Raw genomic sequence first — 24038 nt, forward strand, 5'->3', positions numbered from 1 at the left:
TAACTTTCCCCACAGGAGCCCACACAGGACTGTGCTTTGCACTTGCAGCTGGAAAGGTGTTGATACAGCACCATTCTTTGGGCTGTCGCTGAGCTGTGCTGGTACAGCATCAAGGCTGTTTCTCCAAACCCTGGCCACAAAGGCCAGTAAGACAGGGCTTACTTAAGAGGTGGAGAGGGGACATATCAGGGACAGCTGGCCTAAACTGACTGACAGGATATTCCATATGATGTCAGGGTCAGCAATAAAAGCTGTGGGTAAAGGAGAAGGGGGAGCTCTTGCCAGGAAAGCATTTGTCTTCCCCAGGCTACCACTATGCGTATTGAGGCCCTGCCTCCCAAGAAGTGGCTGAATATCACTCACTGATGGGAAGTAGAGAATATGTTTTTTTCTGCTTTTGCATCCATGTGGCCTTTTTTTCCCCCATTAAACTACTCCTATCTCAAACTCACAAATTGGTCTCAACCCCATCCAGAGGAGCAGGAGCAAGAGAGTGTCTGTGTGGTAATGAGCTGCTTGTCAGTGTTAAACCACAACAGCAAGATAGTGTGTTTACTGCGTTTTCATGCACAAGGGTTAGTGTGTTTCACACACAACGGCCAATCGGAGGTCTTGCTGCTAAAAGACTGGCGACCATATAATATTCCCCATTCTTTACCTCCTTTGTTTCAGCAAAAGAACCCTACACATATTGCTGAATAACTTCAAAATGAATTTACTAGAGTTTAAGCTTTTGAAAATAAAATGGATGGAAGATGTTTTATACCGATGAAACCACATTATCCCAAAGAGTAAAGTCCTTAGCAGTGACTACCAAGCTGTATGTATGAATCAGTAATCTGGGAGCTTTCCAGTGAAGAAGAAACTGCTTTGGATTAGTAGGCCCAAAGTGGGCAATGTAGTTAGGCAGACTGCCAGGGGGAGTAAACCATTGTTAGGTTATCTCTCTTCAATGAGAGAGAGACTGTTCAGCATCTAGAAATGTGCCTGATACAGGATTAACTGCAAGAGGAAGGGAAAATATTTTAACACAGGGTTCTGGTATGTAAGTCAAGTATATAATACAGGAGAGTATGTGTGGTAAATCTGTAGTGGAATTTTGAAGGGATTTACAAAAAATTTAGACATTCACTGCCAATCTGTTGGCAAGCAGCCATAAACATCGAAACAAATTTTAACTTGCATTTTAAAATGCTTAATGTTCTCCGTGTTATATTTTCTGGCCCAATACTGGTCTGCAATGGATATCCCTTCCATGCATACAAAGTCTGGAGCTAAAGTTACTTTTACCAAACAAGATGACCGAACTAAGCTGTTTCTCTGGGTTTCTGTCTTTCTCACTGGGCAACTTATCTCAGGAGAGCTTTCTCAGGACATACCTGTCTCTATAAGCTGTAGAAGGGGCAAGTAGGTGTCTAGCTTACACCAGAAGCCTTACTTTTAGGCAGCTAACATTGGGTGAGATGAATTCAAGACTTTGGACTCCTCTTTAGTTGTCTGAATATGGACATACATACAGGCACATAGTGTTACTGGGGATGCAGTGAGTTATCCAAGACACCACACGGGGCTGATGGACACAAAGAAGTCTCTGGGAGACCCATGCCATTGTGGACCAGTAGCTGGAGGCCGGGGTACCTGAGAGCATTTCACTTAACAGACACCTGTTTAGACAGCGAAATCAATCACTAAAGGAGCACGTTACTTAGGTATTTGATGTACTTGGAATTTTAACAGAAACAGTGCAGGTATGAAGGGTATTTAAAGTGGGGAAAAGAATAAAGCAGGCAGAAAATAGAAGAAAATAAAAATTTTATTTAGTCCATTTTGTTTAGTCTGTTACATTCACCATATCATCACATTTCTCAGCTCAGTCTCAGCAGGAGCATTTTTATGTTCAATTCACACATCCCAGATTCCTGCTGGGAAGTGCCAAAGTAGCAGCAGCCAGCACTGTGGAACATCAGCAGAGCAGAAATCTGAAAATTAATTCTGAAGAGCAGCACAGAGACTGTTAAGTATGGTGGGACTTCATTTTATGATACATGTTTATGTGTCTTGTTAATTAAGAAACACTAAAGCATTTTATAAAGAGAAAATTTTTAAAAGTCCATTCAGATTTTTTTTTCTAAGTCTGCTTAGAGGATTCAGCATATGAAATTATTCTTTGCACTCAGTTTTCAGTTTAGCCTTTAAAAACTAATAAAGCAATTGCTTTGTTAATTTTTACTGTTAGGAAGACAGATGAAATTTTAATGTATTTATTAGCCACCTGGTGGACAATCACTTAATCTAATAGCCATTTATTAACTATTGAAAATGTGTGCTTTTTTTTTCCTTAGAATTCAATTTCTTTTTATATATATACTGTAACACTTAAAATGTCTCAATTTGCTTGACTGAGGGAAAATAATTTCTACTGAACCTGGGACTAGCTTTACACAGAGAGTTAAGATGTGTAGGATATATTAATAACAGAATTACACAGCATCTTTCCTGCAAAAACTTTTACACCCTGTTTTCACGTTTCAGGTGGGCTGCAAGGCTATTTTGGTATTTTTTCAGTATGGCGTTATGGCAAACTTTTACTGGCTATTAGTTGAAGGACTTTACCTCCACATCCTCCTTGTGCTAATATTCTCCCCTAACAGACACTTCACAGTCTATCTGCTGATTGGATGGGGTAAGAACTTAAGCATCTTCCAATTATATATATATATAATGTGTGTATTAGTCAAATTCAGTATTTCATACCAAGCATTCATGCAGTTTCTGTTGGATGACTTTGGTCTGTGGGCATGAGCTCTTGGGTACGTTAGTTCTTCTGTTCAGCTCCAGTGTAGGTACAGCCACTGTGGCATGGAGGAGAGTGGGCACAAAACCTCCATGCTCATCCCTCTAGTTTCTGCAGACCTGTAAATGCTAGCTTGCTTCTTGACTGGCTCCGACCTCTGCCAATCTGCACTCCCTGACAACACTCATGGGGTTGTTCAGGGTGTAGGACTACCACCACATAACATTATGATTCAGGCTGTCCTAATTTAGCAGGGGGGAGAGGAAGTTTAGTTGCACAGCAACAGGCTACTTGCCTTTTACAAAAGCACAATAATATTTTCCATCTGTTTCTAAATACATGTTCCATTCACTTACAGAAAGTGCAATGATATATATATGGAGCAGTTTAAAGCTTCCAGTAATAAGTGGTCATAAAACATTAGGTATTGCTTGGAAATGAGAATAAACCAGTGTGGGAATGGTTATTTATGAAATGATTTACTCTTTGGTTTTATATTGTAGTCCTTGCAAATACATTGGGAATGTCTAATTTGTATCTATATCCTTATAGGTCACTTGGACACCTTGAAAGAAATCTAAGATACATGCTTTGTGTATTAGTGGTTATAGCTACATTTTTATAAGAAATATGCTCACTTCCCCACAGTATTTGAAACACATTGCTTACATCATATAGCTCATCAGATGGGCCTCTCCCTCCATTCACTAAACTGTTTTCTATATGCTGAGTATTTGGGAAATAGATGCTTACTAGCAAGATGGACTTACTTTCTTATGATTGTTCTCTAAACCTCTTTTTTTCTTTTTTCTTTTTTTTTCTTTAGGAATTCCTACCATATTCATTATTACATGGACAGTGACACGGATTATTTTAGAGGACACTGGGTAAGTATGTCAGGAAGGGGAAGCTTACAGCCTCCATCAAGACTAGACCATGTTAATCTTGCCTTGGATCTGGTGCTGTTCATCCTAAAGTAGTTTGCTGTTCTGAAGGAGACAAACACAGAACTTGAAATTTCAAAAATGACAGTAAAGGGACAGGTGTTTAGGAGCTCTTTGACATGCAGCCTATACTTCCTGTTTATTTGGAAATGCTAAGGGCGGGAGTGGGCAGAGAAGGTTATTACTAATGTTACCCCTTGAAACCCACATGTAGAGCTATCTGCCTTGGAGGTCAAACTACTTAAAATAGCAGTGGGGATCCTTGAGTTCAGTGCTGTCATACAGTGTCGTAAGTTGCTGGGCATCCTAATTTGCTAACTAGCAATGCAAAAGATTGAAATCTAGGGTTTTTTTGGTATATCTAAAATATATTCCCAGAAAAGAAGCAATGTAATGTAAAAGTGTATGTAATGTAATGTAATTGTAAAGCAATGTAATGTAAGATGCATGTATTCAGGTAAAACTGTGTCGTGGTTCTGCTCGAGTGGGCAGCCGAGCTCCACCACAGCCGCTCTCTCACTCCCCTCCTCAAAGAGGAATGGGGAGAAAATATGTGAAAGGGGCTCAAGGATTGAGATAAGGACGAGAAAATCACGCAATAATTAGTGTAACGGGCAAACCAGACTCAGCATAAGAAGACAGATAGTAAGATTTATTACTCATTACTAACAAGCTAGAGAAGTGAGAAACAAAGGAAAGAAACCAAAAGCACCTCCCCCCCCCATCCACCCTCTTCCACCTCCTCCCCCCGAGCGGCGCAGGGGAACGGGGGAATGGGGGTTATGGTCAGTCTACAGCACTTCTTCTCTGCCGCTCCTTCTCGGTCACTCTCGTCCCCTGTGCTGTGGGGTCCCACCCACGGGATGCAGTCCTTGACGAACTGATCCGGCGTGGGCTTCCCACAGGCAGCAGCTCTTCCAGAACTGCTCCAGATATGGGTCCGTACCACGGGATCCATCCCTCAGGAGAAAACTGCTCCAACCTGGCTCCCCCACGGGCAGCAGCTCCTGCCAGATCACCTGCTCCTGCGTGGTCTCCTCTCCACGGGCTACAGGTCCGGCCCGGAATCTGCTCCGGCAGGGGTCTTCCACAGGCGGCAGCCTCCGTCAGTGCAGGGCCACCTGCTCCACCGTGGTCTCCTCCACGGGCTGCAGCGTGAAACCCTGCTCCACCGTGGTACTCCATGGGCTGCAGGGGGACAGCCTGCTTCACCATGGTCCTCACCACAGGCCACAGGGGACTTCTGCTCCGGCACCTGGAGCACCTCTCCCCCCTCCTTCTACACTGACCTTGGCACCTGCAAGGCTGTTTCTCACTCCCTTGACTCTCCCGGCTGCTGTGTGTCGCAGCAGTTTTTTCCCTGTCTTAAATATGCTCTCACAGAGGCGCAAAACAACATCGCTTATTGGCTCAGATCTGGAAAACAATGGGGCCCTTCCCAAACATGGGGCGGCTTCTAGATCTTTCTCACAGAAACCACCCCTATGGCCCCCTGCTACCAAAGCCTTGCCACGTAAACCCACTACAAACTGTCACTAACTAGAGCTAAGCCTGGCTCTCGGCATGTGAAGGCGAGCTGAGATACGAGTTTTGTAGGAAGATCAGACTTCCTTCTTCTATCCCCAAGGAATGGGAGAGCTTTCTTAGTTAGTGGTGCAAATGGTTTTCACTCTCACGTTTTTTTGGATTTGTATTATATTTTTCAATTGATTTTTTTTTTTTATACTGAAAAATCATGTCCTAAATAATTTCTAAGTTTTCCTTGCAAGACCATGTAGACTGTAGGCTAACTCCTTTCTCCTTCATTGTTACTATCATAGTTAGAGGAACTCTGAAGGGTATTGCTGTTGCTTCTAATTAGTCTTTAAGAGTATTTATTCTCAGAGTACTCAGACCAAAATTGTTGAGCTGACAGTGAAAATTAATTTTTCATTTTTTCAAACAAAGTTTCAGGTTCAGTCTCATATTTTCCTAAACCAGTTCCAGCCATCTGCAACCTAAATATCCCACGAGGAAATTATGTCATTTAAATTGTATCTGTCAGTTGCTTTAGATCTTCCTGCTACCTAGAGGCTATTGTTAAGTGCTTACTGTAGAAGTATCCTGACTCAAAGTGAAACTAAGCTTACTTTCCCTAAAGGCCGATGATCTCCATAATTTCTAATGGCGTATGGTGTTTCAGCTGATTTGAATATGCGTATTGAAAACAGGGAAACAAAAAGTAAACACAGAAAAAAAAATACCAAATTCTAGGCTAGAACATTTTTTAGTGCTCTTTGATTTGTATATACCAAATACTTCTCTTCATAGGTCATGCTTGCCAGATGTTATTAGTGTCAACACCATTCTCCCTCTTTTTTTTTGTAGTTGCTGGGATACAAATGAGCATGGTGGTCCCTGGTGGGTTATACGAATACCAATTTTAATTTCTATTATAGTAAGTAAACTTTGAAGCATGAATTATATATCAGTTCAGCACTGTGCAGCGCATATAGCCATTATTCTTTACTGCTGGTTACAGACAGGCCAGAATTCTGTTTTAATGAAAAGAAATTGCACTGTAGGAGACAAGTTAAACAGATGCCAGGGCCATTAAAATTTGTTGCCTTCAAAATTTATCTGCCTCCTATTAAATGCTTTTATTTGTATGTTGTTCTTTCTTTAACATCCCTTCTGTTTATGAGCCTGGGGGAAGCAAAAATCTAATTACACTTTTCAATGAAATGCAGATTTGATTTTGCTTGTAAATAGATAGCCCTGCAACTAAGAATCTGATATTATTGCAGCCATAAAAAAATATAGCTGTATATATCTTTCTTTAATTGGTAGTCTACTGAAATACATAATGAACATGAAATATTTGCAAAAGAATACTATCTGAGAATGTTTCATGGAGCTTTTCATATGTGGAGCTCATTAGAATTACTGGAGTAGCATAACAAAATTCCTGTTCATTGTGATGATTGTGTGATTAAATTTGGGCATAATAATCTATTGTTTATGTCCATTTCTGAAAATAGTCACAGTGCAAATTAATTCATTTCAGATACACATGCTTTGTTTTTAACATTTCAGTCAGAAAGTTAAGGCGTTATTAGATTATACAAGATTTCAAGAGTCCAAACTAGTCCAGCGTTTATACTTGGGCTTTCCTTTCAGTCTGGTCCTTTTGAAATAATTTTGGGAGAACTTCCTAGAATTTTCATCAGAGTGAATTCTACAGTCTTTAAAGAGAAACAGAGTACATATATGTGTAAAATGGCATGAGGTAAGGACTCCTAGAAAAGACGTTTTATTATACAGATAATAGGTGTGCAACAGAATTACAGCATGAAAAGGATACGTGTACCTCAGAGGAGCTGGAGGATGGGGTATGATGCAGAGAAAAGAAAATATACTCAAAGATGAAAGCAAAACAAACCACCTGGTGTTTACAGAAAGATAAAAGCCTATTCTCTGGAGGTTCTATTTAAACAGCTATCTGGTAGACAAGATGAGACTTCATGTGCCAGAAAGCAGCACATTTCCAAAGAAATACTAGATCAAGAGACATAAGTTATCCAAGTCTTCATTGGCAGACTTGAACTCCAGCTGAATCTTAGCATAGACTAGTAAACGCATCAGGCGTTAAGAAAATGGAGTACTAACTGGTCAGTCAGCAAAAGTCCAGTGTATCATAAAACATGGACCCTAATCACGGAGGTGAAGGAACAGCCTTGCTCCATTTTTATACTGATTCTCTTACTGCTATCATACAATGGGATTGTATGCAGAATGCATACAACATGCAGAAACATTTTGCAAATGACCTTTTCTGGTTTGCCAGATGCACATGTTTAGAATCTGCTGTTGCCTTCCAGAGATGTCTTTTGTCTTAAGTGGAATGTTTTAGGGATGAGAGCAGCTAAAGATGGCCAAGTGATTCTGCAACATTTTGTACTATGTGAAACCACTTAGTTCTCTTGATTAGATGAGTCTCCAGAAGATTTGATAATTTTCACATTTTGCTTTTAGGAAGTTAAGCTGTGAAAGGAGAATTCAGAAGTACAGGGAGTTATATAAAGTAGTGATACTCACCCTTTCCTGCTGGATAAGTAACATATCTTGTTGGAGCATCAACCTGCGGACATCACATTTGTTGTGGCATCTAGGATGCCTTGCAAGTTTACTGTTGTACTGCTGTGCAGAGTGCATTCATAGAGTAAAAGTAGCTAGTGAAATGTCATGTAAAATTAGCCATTGATGAATGATAATACTGCATACATGGGAAAATTGTATTCATTATATATAAGTGTTTTCAGTTACAGAATCACAGAATTGAAGGGGTTGGAAGGGACCTCAAAAGATCGTCGGGTCCAACTCCCCTTTACCTTTAAGAAAAAATAAAATATGAAGATAAAAGTATTTGAATCGGTGCTGCCTCCCATTCAAAAATTAAAATAGATCATTGCAAGTTCTTTGAATAGGAGTTGTGAAAGTCATGACATTTCTGAAAGTATGATGTGCCAATGTCATGCTCACACAGAGCCTTCAGTCTGTTCTTGAGAATGTAGAAGGATTGGAAAACTTAGCATAGTGAAAAGAATGATGAGTAACAAATGGTTTCATTATTAGAAAGGACAAAGACTTGTAATTAGTCAATTAGATGGACAAAGCAGGATTCTGAGAGAAGCTGGATTTCAGGAAAATAAAGGAGAGTAGAACACAGGAGTTGAAAACCGTTACAGATTGTCTTGTGCAATGGCATGGAAGAAAAACACAAAGAATGGGTAATACTGAAAATCTTTAAGATAGGAAGAAGGGTAAAGAAAAAACAGTAGAACAGAGCCTTTTTGTGAAGATAATGCCATGAATATACTTTTGAAAGGAGGAGGAAATCAAATAGGGAGCAGTAGGTTAACTGCATTTGATTTACCTGGAAGTCCACTTTGTCTTCATGCCATATTCACTCTTTTCCATTGACTTCTCTGTTACCTCCAAACATTTTCACTGTTTAGAAGACTGTATTATCTATACTGTTACCACCCTACAATAAATAGTTTGGTGAGAGCGAGTTCTGAAGTCACGTCTCAAAGTGGGAATGGCTTCAGTTAATGCAGTGTGTCAGAAGCCTTCCCTGGCATCTCATTCTGACAATATTGGCTTGAGAAAAGTTAGCTGGCAGGTTTCCATGCATCATGCTGTACACATTTCAAAGTTGTTTAATTGGAGATGACTATTCCAGACAGTTAATTTGGAGTACCACCCATTTGGCAAATGCTTCCACAGCTGCCTTCTCCATACTTCTACTACAATAAACTTCTTTCATTTGAGAAAGAGTGGTGTTCAGGTGGAAACAGTACTTACTCAGGTGGAAACATTACTTCAGAGTATCTGAAAAATGTTCATCTCACATTGCAGCTAGTGTGATAGACTAAATATCAAGAGCAATATGAAGATAGTTTAAATGATGCATGCTCAGGTCATGTGTTTAGACTCAAAAACTCGGAAGTCAGCAAGTAAAAAAGAGAATCAGCAGCATCTTGGTGTTATTCCAACAAAGAGGCATCATTTGTCATCACTCTTGCAGTTTCTCTGCATTCACATTATTTTCTTTTATACTGTTCTTAGATACTCATTTAACAATATACATATTATATTCTATTTAAAGATGTCATGCTCAGAGGATCTTCACAAAATCACAGAATGGCTGAGGTTGGAAGGGACCTCTGGAAGTCCTCTGGTCCAACCCCCTGCTCAAGCAGGGCCACCCAAAGCTGCTTGCCCATGTCCAGGTGGCTTTTGAAGATCTCCTCTCTGGGAAACTTGTGTCAGTGCTTGGTTACCCTCAGTAAAAACAAGTTAAAACATTTTCTGATACTAGGGTGGAACCTCCTGTGTTTCAGTTTGTACCCACTATCTCTTGTCTTGTTGTTTTTCAGGGCTGAAAAGCTGCAATACTAAAAGTGAAACTTTAGGGCACTGCTTGTTTCATATTTCATTGAAACATATTATTCTAGATCAGATGTATATTTCAAAGGATTTTAACAAATGATTTATTCGATGATAATCTTACATAAATTAAATTGCTGCACTGCAGTAAGGCAGTGGCAGTTGCAACTTTTAGATCCCAATACCCAGTGTCCTCTGGCTGGATTTACAAGGTCATTATTGTCAAGGAGTCTTACAAACTCCAAACAAGAACTCATGTTTTTCATTAATCCAAAACTGTGTTTACAGAGAGAAAGAGACATATTTGAAAACAGATGTAAAGGTAGTACATGAATGACAGTCAAGAATGTGAGTCACCTGTGTCTAGTTTGGCAGCTGATGTGATGCCTCAGAATCCAAAAGAATAACAGTTGTACTAGGATGACTATTTCAGTAGAAAATAGGGAGACCTGTCAAGAACAGTAAGTTATTCTGCTTCTGTGCAAATGCAGAGTAAAGATTTTTTTTTCTATTTTCTCCTATTTTGTGGCTAACATATATACAATGAAGTGGAAGCTCTCTCCTTGTTCATAAATAATAGCTCCAGTGCAAGTACCATACCAAATGTATCTCCATTGATCTGTACACTATGCTGTGATATATAATTATGTAGATAAAATCAGCAAGAATACTGGCTGCTACCTATTACTTTTATAGGAGACTTTAATCAAGTACAACTTGAAATTTGTCTTCCTCCTGAATAAGGTGTGTTTACTTCATTAAAGGCCTTCATTAAAGGCCTATATTTTCTAATGTCTTCTTTTTTATTTTTCTTTTTCAAAAATACTGAAGTTTCCCAGCTTTTTATTTAATCCCTGTCAGTTTCTGTCACTTCACATTACCTGTCATTTCAAACAAAGTATAAAGTACAGGGGGATATGCAGTTGTTACTATCACAGTTCATTTATTAACATCACAAATTGTACTGGGTATTTCAGAGAAGACACAAAAAGTCATTCAACTTGAAAACTTGGTGAACACAAGATGCAAGAAGCCAACAAAGACACTATGGGAATGAGATTTAGGATCTACTGAATTTGTATCTTGAATGTTCTAGACTGATCAGGACTTGGTCATAATGTTTATAATGAAATGCCTCCATTCTCCTTCTATGAAAGAAGACAATACTACTGTTCCATCTCAGAGAACTGTTATGAGACTAAAATCTTCAACAGCAAGGATTCAGTTTCTTCATTCATCAGTGATCATCAGTACCCAAGGCAGACAGATATGTGAGAAGCCCTCTCCATGATTGATGGGAGTGGGCAGATCACTTATGCAGCGAACTTCTCTTCCCCTAATCCAGACAGAAAATAATAAAAATTAAGATGAGAGGCAAGAGAGGGTCAAAACTGTATAGGACTTGTGTTGTCCTTTGGGCTTCCAGTTGTGAATCCACATGAAAATTTAGGGCAATGCTTGATGGCACCAGATCACATCCCACATCCCATCCTGCCAAGAAATCTGTTTTGAGACTAACTGAGATTTTGGAAGAAGGTCACTGCTGACAACTAGGTCTTTGAAAGGCTTTAGCCAGCCAGACCGGAACTGGTAGCCATGTAGAGGTGCACTGGACATAACAAAGCTAGTGAGGCAGAAAACAGACAATAGGTTTGACAGTGTAGAGCTTAACATGTTCTGGCAGGAGATATAAAACACTCACTGCTGAGTTGATTAGTCTGACTTGATAAGCATTTCTTTGTGCTGCGTATGGAATGGAGAAGTCAGAAATCACTGTTCTATTTGTTTTCTTTGCAGTTGAATTTTATACTTTTCATCAGTATTATAAGAATCTTACTGCAGAAGTTAAGATCTCCAGATGTTGGAGGAAATGACCAGTCACAGTACAAGTGAGTCATATTTTTAGACATTACATACAGAACCAAAATAATCTCGGTAAGATTTACCTGTTAGCAGCCATTGCCATGATACTACAACTACATTTAATTCAGGAGTAACTACTTTTAAATGTGATTTAATAAAAATCTTAACATTATGTTGAAGTAGAGTTTAATTTGTTTTCAAATACCAAATTCAGTAAAAAAAAAAAAAATGCAATTTCATGAAGGCCAAGAAACTACTCTTGAATTTGAGTTTAATTCCATGAATAATATGCTTATGCAAGAAATATGAGGAGTATTATCTTTCATTTAATGTATATCTGTTATATTTCAAGATCAAAAAAAGTTTTTGGAAGATCAGAATTTATTGCTTCAATCTAATTTAAAACATTTTTTTTTTTCCATTTCCAAAATACATTTTAATACTTACATATATTTTAAGAGCTGGAAGGAAGTTATGTTGTTCTCAGAAATAAAAAAAAAAAAAAAAGAAATAGCGTCTTTGATTTAAAATAGTGTCTTTGTTTTTCCAGAGTTTAAAAAAAAAAAAAAAACAACACTCTGATTTAGATCAACATGATTTCTGTTTAGGCTTTCTTTTTTTGTGTTCTGATTTCATCATTTAATCCTAACATCTATTATTTCCACAGCTTTAGAATCACAGAATTTTGGGGGGTAGTTTAAATACATTGCTAAAATTGGATTTTTTCTTTGTTATATTACCATATCAGCTATTATTATTTATTATAGTAGCTGCTGAATACTGTAACCTGTAATTGAGATTCTGTTTTACTAGGTCTTATTTGAAAGCCCAGATATAGACTCCGAATTGGCACTTTTTGACACTAATATGATGTTTCAGTGACAAAAAGTAAGATGAATGCTGAAAATTCAAAACCATACAAGTATCATTTAGAAATGGGCTCCTGGATAATACCTCTTCTCTTTAGTTAAAAAATACTGAATCCCTGTTCTAAAACAGCAAAGATCATAGTGTGCTACAGTAAAGGATAACTTTAAAGCCAAGAGGACATTTTTTGTTTTACAATGTGTGACACATTTAAATGTAAAAAGAATTTTAATGCATCAAGAAGATGCTACTAGATAGGCAGAAGGCTGTGCTTCACGGACCTACACAGTTCCTTTTTTTGTGTGTTTGTTGATTGAATTAATTGAACATCTGGGAGAGTTAAATCAACCTAAAGGAAATTATGCAGTCACCACAGCATTATTTAACACAATGACATATATACATATATACATATATACATATATACATATATACATATATACATACAGGCAGGAAATCTACTCAAGTTTACTTTTTGTGACACAAACTTTTCTTTGTTTCCCTGTGGTATTTACGAATTTTACGAAAATGAGGCATTTTCTAGCTATCATTATCATTGTGTCCCATTATTTTTGACAGTTTACTGTAGTGCGTGTAATAGCAACCTTGTCCTTCATTGTTAGGCCTGTGAATTCTTTGCTTTTAGCAATTGATTGCCTGATTAAGTTTGGATTGGATGGTCTTTAGCAGATGCCCATGGGAACAGTAGATTAACCTCCTCAAGAAATAGTGCTTCTACAGATCAAATTAAAGGTCTAGGAGGCTCATTTTTCAAAATGCAAATGCACTTTCTAAAATATAAAGAAGAATAATGCTATTTTTGCCTGGTTCTTTCCTTCACTAAAATGTAAATGAAGTATACAGGAAGTTGTATCACCTAGACAAAAATTATTTAAATAAGAATGAATCAGAAGTGAAAGATGAGTTTAAAACAAATACTACTCATTTCAAGTTTTTCTTCCCTTTCTGTGTCCCATTTCCTTATACCTGGTTCTGTCCTTTTCATTGCTTATTTTACTTTTGCAGTGGGATGGGTTAAGTTGAAATAAAATCAGGAAAATCAGGGAAAACAGGAAAATTGGTGACATCATCATCTTCAGTTGTAAATGAATTTCTTCTGCCACAGAAACCCTGTTGGTCCCACTTACTGGTATCTCCTTTAAGTGTGAGGGTTTTACTATTCTTGAGAAACTTTGCTGTCAGAACTGATTATTTCCACATAAACAGATGCATTCTGGGACACTTTATGCAAAGGAAGTAAAAAAAATAAAATAAATAAATAAATAAAACTGCTTGTGACACTGTGACTTTTTTCTATTAAAATAGGTGAAATCACAGCAGCTTCCTTTATTTGTTGAATCTGGTTATATTCATCAAAACAGTGATGAATTCTGGGACTCAACATTACAATTTCTTGAATTTCATCCGATACCAGACATCCGTAATCATGCATGACTGGTCCTGTATAATCTATAAAACTGATGTTATTAGAGTGAATTGAGTGACAGATAAGGGATAATTAGCAATTCAGCATCTCAGTGGATTCACAGGCAGTTTGTCAAAACTGCCCAGTTTAATAATTTAAAGTTCTTAACTTCAGTAGTGTCTCGTGTTAAATTGTATTACAGAATTGATGACGTTACAATGATTCATGGGTATATGCTTCATACCATCAGTATAGTTATGAGGTTTTAGAAATTGGGGATAAATCTGAAATTTCTGATGAAAATTTCACAGCTGAGATTATTCTGGATTGCATCTTTGAGGTATTGTTTCCATATTGTTCATATGAAATGTACAGGCAAACCTTACAGTCGCAAATGTAAAGGAAATAAAAATATTAATTTCAAATAACCCTTTATGCCAAATAGAAAATGTCCCAAAAGGCCTAATCACAGCTCATGATGCTTTGTCAAACATGGTCCTAAGGAACAGAATCATAGAATCATAGAGTCACAGAATGGTTTGGGTTGGAAGGGACCTTAAAGACCATCTAAATGCAAGCCCAGAGGCTGTCCAGAGGTCAACAGAAAAAGGATCTTCTGGTTTAGAAAGGCCTTGCAGCTTTTTACCAGCTTTTGGAAGACTGCAAGATTCGCAAGATCAAATATGGCATGGAACTGCACACATTAATTTATAATGTTACTGTGTGGCTAATCTCATAGTAAGCTTGAAAGGAAAAAAAAATCAATAAATGACACTAACTCATAAGTGTCATTTTGTTTATAAAACTGAAGTTATATGAGGTTTATCGAAACGACATTGCATCAGCTTCTTATGTTAGTAAAATAACAATTTATCACTAAACTCGTTTTCTTTCTTTCTTTATTTTTCTGTTTTATTTAACCAGGAGACTTGCAAAATCCACATTGTTGCTTATTCCATTATTTGGAGTTCACTACACAGTGTTTGCTCTGTTTCCTGAACGCACTTCCGGCACTTACAAAATAATCTTTGAGTTGTGTTTGGGATCTTTTCAGGTAAATTTTAAGGTTTTTATTCAAGATTTATTGACTTAGGTTAATACTGCATACTAACTAATGAATATTGTCTGTTTCCAGGGATTGATTGTTGCAGTCCTGTATTGTTTTTTGAACAGTGAGGTAAGTCTCACCTTTCCTACCGAGGATATAAGCTATTTTTTTCAATAAATGTGTAAGTGTCCCAACAATTACATTCTATGTAACGTGAAGCTGATTTAGCAGATGTTTGCATTCCTGTTTATAGAATATACGTTTCTGTGCAATGGGAGAAATTAGTGTGTTTGGGTGGAGACTTAAGAGCCATTTGAAATCTAATTCCTTGCAAATTGAGGTATTAGTGAGGGCATCTTTATTTGGTGTGAACTAATTCTAGCCTTTGTACAAGTAATGTGTATTGTGCAAGTGAGGTGCAACAAGACTAGAAAATCATCCAAAACCAGAAATATCTTTTAGTAGGTATTTAGGGGTAATTTGAGAGAATCTAACTCCAGCACAGCAGCAGGTTTTCAGATGTGCTCGGCATGTAGCAGCTTTTCTCATCTTGACTAAGGAAGACGGAAGGAATTCCTGTTGATTCCTTCCTTGTTCCAGCCACTTTTTAAGGTACAATATATATTAAACAGCATTCAGTTTATGACAGGAGGAATCTGTCTGAATAAAGACACTTGCTTGCACAGGGAATTGACATACAGGTCTCCTGAGCGCTAGTTTGGTCTTTGGTATTCATGAGATGCCTGATTTGGGCCTAATAACTTGATTTGGTTTTAAGTACAAGTGATTAATAACTAGCTAGTATTTTAATAAAAGCCACTGTGGCAGCACAAGTGATGCAAATCTGATTTTGAAAGTGGCCCTGGGGCTTCTCACAGACAGTGTAGGCACAGCCTTCTCAATTTTGTAAAACCTGTTTAGAAGCTGTTCCCAGAGCTCCCCATCTGATAGCCAATAAATGTGCAAAAGTTCCTCACATAGAAAGGATGTTTTCAGCCCATCTTGTGCATTGACTTTTTAACACAGGTACAAGGAGAGCTGAAAAGAAAATGGCGGAGTTTGTGCTGGAAGCAGACAGCAGGCAGAGATTACAGACTCCACAGCTCTTCAATTTCTCGAAATGGATCAGAAAGTGTATCTCAGCTCCACCGGAATTCAAGGGCTCAGTCATTTATGCAGACAGAGACCACCATGATCTAAGTCAACTACGTCCCCCCAAACATGCAAAAACCGTGGGTTATATCATTTGTTATATGCAGCTTGATGTGGTATTTTCTAAAATGTAAAATTTAGTGCTTTGCTTTTCTACATGTTGGTATTTGGGAAATTAGTTTGTGCAGCCAACCAGGTAATAACATAAACACCTGCCCCATGCATGTTTCCTGCTTTTTTTTTTCTTTTTTTTTCTTTTTTTTTTTATGACTTTCACATTAATTCTGATGTTCTCTTGCCATTTACTAGCCATAACTATACAAAAACTCATTTGCTGTAATGGTCCCTTTTCCCTCCAACCAGTCTATGAGACAGATGTGTGGGATCCCATTCAATGCAGACTACTTTGGTACATGTTGAAAAGGTTATGATGGGAAGCAGGAAAATTTCTTACATTATATTTATACTTGCGGTAGCATTTATTTCCTTAAGGACCAGGAAATTCCTTCCTAATTATGGAAAACAAAAGAAAAATGTAAGGCTATAATTAACTACACTGAGACTTTAATGTGCTAATCTAGGAAATAATTAACATCATACAGAAAGGAAAAAAAAAAAAAAAGAAAGAAAAAAAAAAGAAGAGCAGTGCTTCTTGGCTAATTGTATGAATTTCAAAGATGATGTTCCACAGAGTTTGATTCCTATCCTGTTGTCCCTTCTGAAAGTTGCTGGTTTTTATGTTTTGGCGCAGAAAGTAGGACTACCTTTACAGTCCACACAGAAATGGCTACTGTAATAGTTTTGATTAAAACATCAGCATTTGCCAATAGTGCTGTTGTAATCACCAGTTGTACTCTTCTGTTTAAAATCAAAGAGATTTGTGTTGATCTTTTATTAAACAATTTTCTGAAGAGGTGCTTTATTGCTAGAGCAGTCTGGCATAGGACAAATAGCCTTGGATCACATTACCCATTGGAAGTATCATTTTTATATAATAGTTTCATTGAAGTATATCTCTAGAACTACATACTTGGCAGCTAAAACAAGGAATATTGTAATAAAGATATAACTCCCGTTTAAGGAATAATACAAGTTTTTTAAGCTTAATACTATTCTTTATCTATCTAAGCTGATTCAGTCCTGCCCATGACTCCAGCAAAAATAAATAAATAAATAATCACAATCCATAAAAAATACTATAAAGGGCATAAATAGAAGGAATTCTTAACAACACCAAACCTCTTATGTTGCCACTTTCTAAAAGAAGGTGTAGAACTGATAAGTTCTTAGAAATACACATGGAACATTTGCAGTCTTAAAAGAAATAAACCCAGTGATGTTTACTTCTCATGTCACGCTTCACCATGTCCACTCTAAGTAACAAGTGGGAATAATGTACATTTGCATGAGTACCTCTGATTGATAAAAGCAATTCCACTGATATTTCGGATAATGGATCATAGGGAGCCAGCAGAATCCAAGGTCAATAATATTGCCAGGGAAGGGGAAGAATGACAGCAAGAGTATGTCTTGGCAGTCATACACGTACACTCCTGAACATACTAACAAGACTGAGAATATTGTTGGCAGCCATTAAAATGTCTGTACACCTCTTGCTCTGATTTAATTTAGCTATTTATCTGTCAAACACAATTTATTTTTGATGGGGTTACCCTGGAGTGATACATTGTTATGTCAGATCAAGGAGAGTAAATGCTCCGTGACTGTCCCATGGGCTGCACTCATGAGTGTTGCATGACACCAACCTCCATGTAATAGGTATTGTCTGGTATTCTAGGTATATCTAGGTATTGTTACACAATAATCAGTAGATGAGTTGTTACTTTGCCAAATTTGACTTTAAAGAAGCTAGCAATCACCTTCAGTTAATCAGAGTGTTATAGACTGTCACTTGGTGAGATATGAAATTCTGGAGTGAATTAGGCTGCCTAATGGCAATCCTACAGAGTCAAAAGATCCCCTTCACCTGTATTCAAACCACATATATTCATATTCCCAAAGGCTTTAGTCTCAGAAACAGCTACTAACCTTTAGGCTTTCTTCCTGGATCTCTAAAGAACTTTATCAACAAACTCCGCAAGTATATGAAGACATGTTTGATCTCTGGGGACTGCTCTTGTACCTCAATCTACACACTTCAGGCTTCTTTGAATGAAGTGTCATTGGGACTGCTCAGCTCCCTGAGATTTGAAACGCACATTGTACTTTTTTTTTTTCCTGGAATTCCTAGAGTGGACAGGTGCACCCACCTGACAAGCATTCAAACACACTTATTGTTACGTTCAAAGGAGGTTCTTTGAGTTGACACAGAGAAAGAAAAACATTATAGATATAGGGACTTAAAGCATCAGTTCCATCAGTCTATACTGCAAGATGCATCACCAATGATATGTATTTAGAATTCATTGTATCCTAGAGAGAACTATCTCTATAAAAGCCCAGAAGGCGCTGTGCTTACTTCACTTTACTTCCAGAAAATTCTGATCTGCAAATAACCTTATGCAAAGTTCCAGCATCAACCCCATCATTATGGGATCTGCTTGACTTCCAGCTGCCTTTTCACACACAGGTACACAGTATATTAAAATTTATGCACAAACTGAAAACCAGTTGATGAATCTAGTACTTGATCAGTGTTTTGCATCTTTACAATGCAAAGAAACAAGATAGATTCTCATGGCTTCATTTTTCATTTGATGTTGCACAAAACTGGAGTTAAATGGTCCTGCTTTGTGCTGTGGTACTCTGAGGTCAAAAGGAAAATACCATTCAGCCCTCTGTCATCCCTAAACATAATTCTTAGGCAGGTATGTGTTTTGCTCACATGGCCTTGTCACTTAGTTCTCCTGCTCATCATTATTCCTTTATTGCCTTTCTCCCTTTGGTGGAAGGGTCCAAACTGAGTCATAAAGTCTTCAGAGCAGGAAAACTATTTGTTTGTTTGTGCCCATTAAAAAGCCATTGACCGGCTTTGAATGGTGGCACCATTCATTCTAAGTGATTTGTATCAGCATTATCTGCTGATGATCCATGAGGAACAGTGACAGATTACTCTTCAGTTGCTAACCGTGAACAAAATCCAAATATACAGGGAGTTGACCTAAATTTTCCTTTTCAGAATCGACGATTTCATCTAGGTGCTTGATAAACTCAGGTGAGATTCATCTGTCCTGGTTTAGGTATCTAAAAGGTATATATCTTTTTCTGAGCTAAAGACTCTTTTTTAAAGTGCCTTCTGTAGTCTTCATAGAGAAATAGGCACTAGTTGTAAATGCTTCATCCTTTGTTCAGTTGCTCAAGCACGTAAACTAAACCACCTTTTTCTCTGTACTTACTATACAATGAGAATAGAATAGAATAGAATAGAATAGAATAGAATAGAATAGAATAGAATAGAACAGAACAGAACAGAACAGAACTTATATTTCTCACTTCACATCTACAGTTAGGTTAAACAGAGCTCTCCAGAAGAGGCCATTCAGTTACGTTGATAGTAGATGATACCTAAATACTGATTTTTAAGCTAAATAACTTGGTTGGTCAAAGTTATCTTTCAAAAATGTGATTCTAAAGTTCAAGCAATGGAGGATCCCTCAGTTCATTTGGTGGGATGTCCCTGTGGTTGACTGCCTTACATGATAAAACCAATGGCCTTCTGTCTTGTTTTGATTTGCCTGGCTTCAACTTTCAGTTGTTTCCTGTATTATGTTAGGTGTTTGGCTTTTTGTCTTTTGTAGAGGGGTCATACACCAAAACAAAGTGCTCTTGAATACCAGAAATTTTCTTTAAGTGAAGTCTTTTGAATCATTGCTGAAATCAAGTCTTAATTCCCCAAGAAACTAAACATGTAAAATCTCTAAAACCCTGACTGCAAGGCATTTTCTCATTTTTTTCCTGTTTCTCTTCTGTGCCACATTCAATTTGTCATGGTTTCAGCCACAAGAAGGTGGAAGTATTGCAGTATATCCCTTCAGGAGTGCACACACCGTTGACCACATTTCTCGCTCCCACTTGCAGTTCACCTGGTCATACCATTACAATCTGTGTATAGTCATTTCAGCTGCTGACCAGGAACTGGTTAATGGTATAAAGTGAAAACATTACTGGCCTTTTTTTTTTTTTTTTTCTATATATAGTAATAACTTGTTTAAAATATGTTGACCTTGGAGTCTGGCTTAGGTGCAGTAATGTGCTTTGCAAAATAACCTTAGGACTGTGGAAAGCATCCTTTTAGCCATTGAGAGATGTGATGGCTTTCATGACATTTTGAGTTAGACGTATTTAAGTAAGTACTCCATGCACACCATTCTGGAGTTCACATGAGCCCAACAGATTGCACCCAACCAGGGTGGTGATGAGTGCTGCACATAGCCAGCTGAGGAACTGCTCAGTTTAAGCATATGTTGGAACTGTACTTTAGTGGCAGTAACTTACTGGTGGCAAAAGGTGAGAAAACACTTTACAAAAATCATTCTAGAGTCAAGTCAGAGGCAGCCTGCCCATCTGAGCATTGACTCCACATACACCCCAAGACCGGCTTCCCTCTGCCTTTAACATGATGAAGGGGAAAGCAAGAATCAGAGCCTCAGCAAACTGGAGAATGTCTGACTGCTTATGAAATAAGGCATTGCTGAGTGCACGGGTCTCACACTCCAAGTGTTCAGAATGAGACGAGTCATTGCCATTATTTGTCTCCTATTTTTGTGAGTCCTAAAAAACTTTTTCTGTTGACTTTCAATTTGTCCATTTTAGCAGTAAACGTGAGTAAAGTCCAAACTCACTTTCCACAGGTTTTGTTCAGACATCTTTAAAAAAAACTAAGCATTAAATATGCCTGATTAAAAAGTACAACTGGCAAGTAACCTGCAGAGAAGGCTTCTGTTTATGTAAGGGTTATTGCCTGAGCAATTGCTGTCTGCGATACAGGAAGACCTTTTACTAATGAAGTACCTTCACACTACCATGAGTGCCTATATAAGCTGTGGGCTGTCAGTATGACCCTGATATAACCAAATAGCAGAAGTTAGTACACAGTGATATTCTGTTGAGTAAAAAAAAAAAAAAAGTATTGAATAAAAAAAGTATAGAATTAATGATGATAATACTAAATTCTGATCTGTTATAGGATTACATCAACACAACATTTAAAAGAGCATTTTTTTTATATGGTTTAACCATTCTGTGTTGAACCTGGTTCTGCCCAGCATGTAGTTAAATCTAAGTTGGTAACATTTCCATTGTCAGCTAAACCAGTGACTGAAATGTCCCAAACACCTTTATTTCCCAAAGCACTGTAGTGAATTTCTTATAATCTACAGCTTTTTTTTCTCCTGGAGCATCAATATGAGCATTGTTTTGAAATTCTCTTTTGTTGTCTTCATAACTTTTTATCTGTCAAGTTCAGTAAAAATTAAAGATGATGTAAATGAATGTGATTATTTTTTACAAATTGTACAGACTATGATGTTGTATAGATTAATGTGTGTAAATAGATTTCCTTTTCATACTGTAATTCACCATACATTTCCTCTGATTTTGCTTTTTTGTTCTTTTTTGTTTTCGGTTTTTAATGTCACATACCTAACAGCCTTTTCTGTGATGTTGTATATAAAGCTGTGAACAAATAAGCGTTTACATCTTTATGCTATCGGTGATAATAGTAGTTAATAACACATAATGGACTGAAGAGGAATCAGAGAATAAAAATTTTAAAGGTTTTGCACAGAACTTCTCTTATTTCTTTCAAGGCATATAATGATGCAGTTTTCTCCCTGATTCAGAGGGTCAGGGCCATGCTGAAAGATGTGCATTTAAAAAAAAAAAAAAAAATCAGTCCCTACCCAAGATACACCACTGAAGAATACATAGCTTCATGGAACATGGGTGTGCTTACATGATGTCAGAATGTCACATGCATACAGCATAGGTGAATGTCAACACCTGGATGGCTGGCAGCTATTCTTACCATACTCCATCTTGCTTAAATGCATTGTCCAGATATCTTTCAGAAGTACAGCATAATGGACTTAGAACAAAAATAAAGCTGGGAATTTCTTCTATAGGAATGCTATGTATCATGTATTTCTTCCCTAGAAGACATGTATCCATATATCTACAATGTGTAATTTTTTTGGAAACTAGATGTGCTCAGAAACCATGTTTTCACAGCTGAAAATGGTCTTCTGCCCTTGGCAGCCAAGGGTTCCTCAGCAATATGTTTGAAACTGATTTTTTTTTTTTTTTTTTTTTTTTTTTTTTCATGGGAAATGAAATGCCAAGGCAGCTCCTGCCATGGGAACGAGATGCATAGAAGGGGTTCACAGGAGCGAGACTCACAGTGGTGTGGGCCAGGAAGGGCGGTGAGCACACACCGAAGAAGCTGTGCCATGGGAGAAGCAAGGTGCCCCACAGGACAGTGCATCCCCCAGGGCAGCAATGCCCAGCAGGGACAAACAATAAAGAGCTGGTTTGCTGTCCCTGATGGATCAGGGAGTCTGGCTCCTTCTATGTGTATCTATAGGCATCGCAGAAGTTATGTCACCAGTAGGGGTCTTCCAACACTTTGAGGGAGCTAAGATCTCTCTATCCCAGCTCATGTGTGTGCCTTTGTGTGCTGAGTGTCAGTTTGAACCTTTTTACACTCAATTACATGACTGCAAAGTACTTCAGTGCCCTTGCTCACACGTCCTCTCTCCCCAGCTGCTAAATCAGGTGGCCCCAGAGCCATATCACCTTGACATCTACAGGTGAGCTACTTTTAGGGCTGATGAGCCTGGATGGGCAGGAGAGCCAGGGTGCTGGTGAGCAGAGGCGGCCAGCAACAAGACATCATTTTCCTACCAGTGTAGGCAAGCTTTCCATGGCAGGCCAGAGTCCTGTCAGATGCAAAACCTGAAAGTTTTTACACTTTTGATGTTGTCAGACCCCCATAGCTAGAGAAATGGATGTCCCCAGAAAATAATTATTCTCCCTTATTCTCCCTTTTTCTGTATCAGCATATCAGGGAGAGAATAAGGGAGACTTCACTCAAGAAGCAGCTCCAAGAATCAAGCACTTCTGTTACAACTTCTACGTGCTCATGAAAGGCAGTACTAGCTGCAGGAGTCCTTACCAGTTTTGTAACCAACCACTGCCTTGCAGGCAGGCTTGGATAAAGCACAAAGCTCCCACTTTCATCTGATTGTACTAAGCAGCTTCTAACTGGGGCTTTTGAAAAGCTAGAGGAGGTCAGTGCCTGGGATGGTGAAGCAGTAAGAAAGTCTGGCTGCCTTTCTCTCCTCTCCATCAAGCAGCTGAACCTCAGAACCACAGCAGACATCCCCAGGAGCCCTGACGGCCTGTGCTCAGGAAAAGCAGTGTTCTATCCCCAAAGCTGCAGGTTTCTCTACAAGGGCAGGGCCCATGTATTACCTCCCTACAACCAAGTGGAGGCTGGGGGGAACTTCCTGGCAGAGGAGAGGTCATCCTGGTGTCCAAGGGGGAATGAAATAAAATGGTTCCTAATAATTAAGTTCTATTATGCATTTTAACACCCTCATCTTCCCCAACTAATGTAGGCTGGGATGTGTAGTGAGCTAGCTGACATGCAATTTAGGTTGAACAATCATCTCAAATAATAATAGGGAAGTATATATTGTACCAAACTGGTTATAGATTTTTCACACAGGCAAAATAAATATTTTTCTAGAGATATCCTAGAGAATATAATCAATGCCCTGGGTTATTCAATTTAATATGAATATGGAATTTGGAAAACAAAATTGAAATGAAGAGCCAAGCTCTATGTTGAAGTCCTTCTGCATTTCTGAGCTGGTGTCTTTGTAATTGAGACTGCTTTTCAACTGAAGCCTGCTGAGCTGTGAAATTCTCTGTTCATAAAGGCTTTATTTAGCAATAGCCCCCAGCCACTGCTTATCCCTGGTTTCCTGCTTACATTCTTCACCTGCTCTTAATTATTGCCTTGGGCTTTGGCTGCCTGTCTCTGTGGGATAT

At 38.2% G+C, this 24038-nt stretch overlaps 1 protein-coding gene across 1 annotated transcript in view; it reads left to right on the forward strand.

The window, feature by feature from the left end:
- VIPR2 (vasoactive intestinal peptide receptor 2) overlaps positions 1–21773 on the forward strand; it is a 65166-nt gene extending 43393 nt beyond the window's left edge. Inside the window, exons 7-13 of the mRNA XM_038174746.2 lie at positions 2533–2683; positions 3621–3681; positions 6106–6175; positions 11467–11558; positions 14750–14879; positions 14961–15002; positions 15900–21773. Of these exons, the coding sequence (XP_038030674.1) occupies positions 2533–2683; positions 3621–3681; positions 6106–6175; positions 11467–11558; positions 14750–14879; positions 14961–15002; positions 15900–16073 (720 nt within the window). The 3' untranslated portion in view covers positions 16074–21773. The remainder of the gene's footprint in view (positions 1–2532; positions 2684–3620; positions 3682–6105; positions 6176–11466; positions 11559–14749; positions 14880–14960; positions 15003–15899) is intronic.
- The last annotated feature ends 2265 nt before the right edge of the window (positions 21774–24038 follow it).

The sequence above is a fragment of the Anas platyrhynchos genome, chromosome 2 (assembly GCF_047663525.1).
Source record: "Anas platyrhynchos isolate ZD024472 breed Pekin duck chromosome 2, IASCAAS_PekinDuck_T2T, whole genome shotgun sequence".
Classification (NCBI taxonomy): Eukaryota; Metazoa; Chordata; class Aves; order Anseriformes; family Anatidae; genus Anas; species Anas platyrhynchos.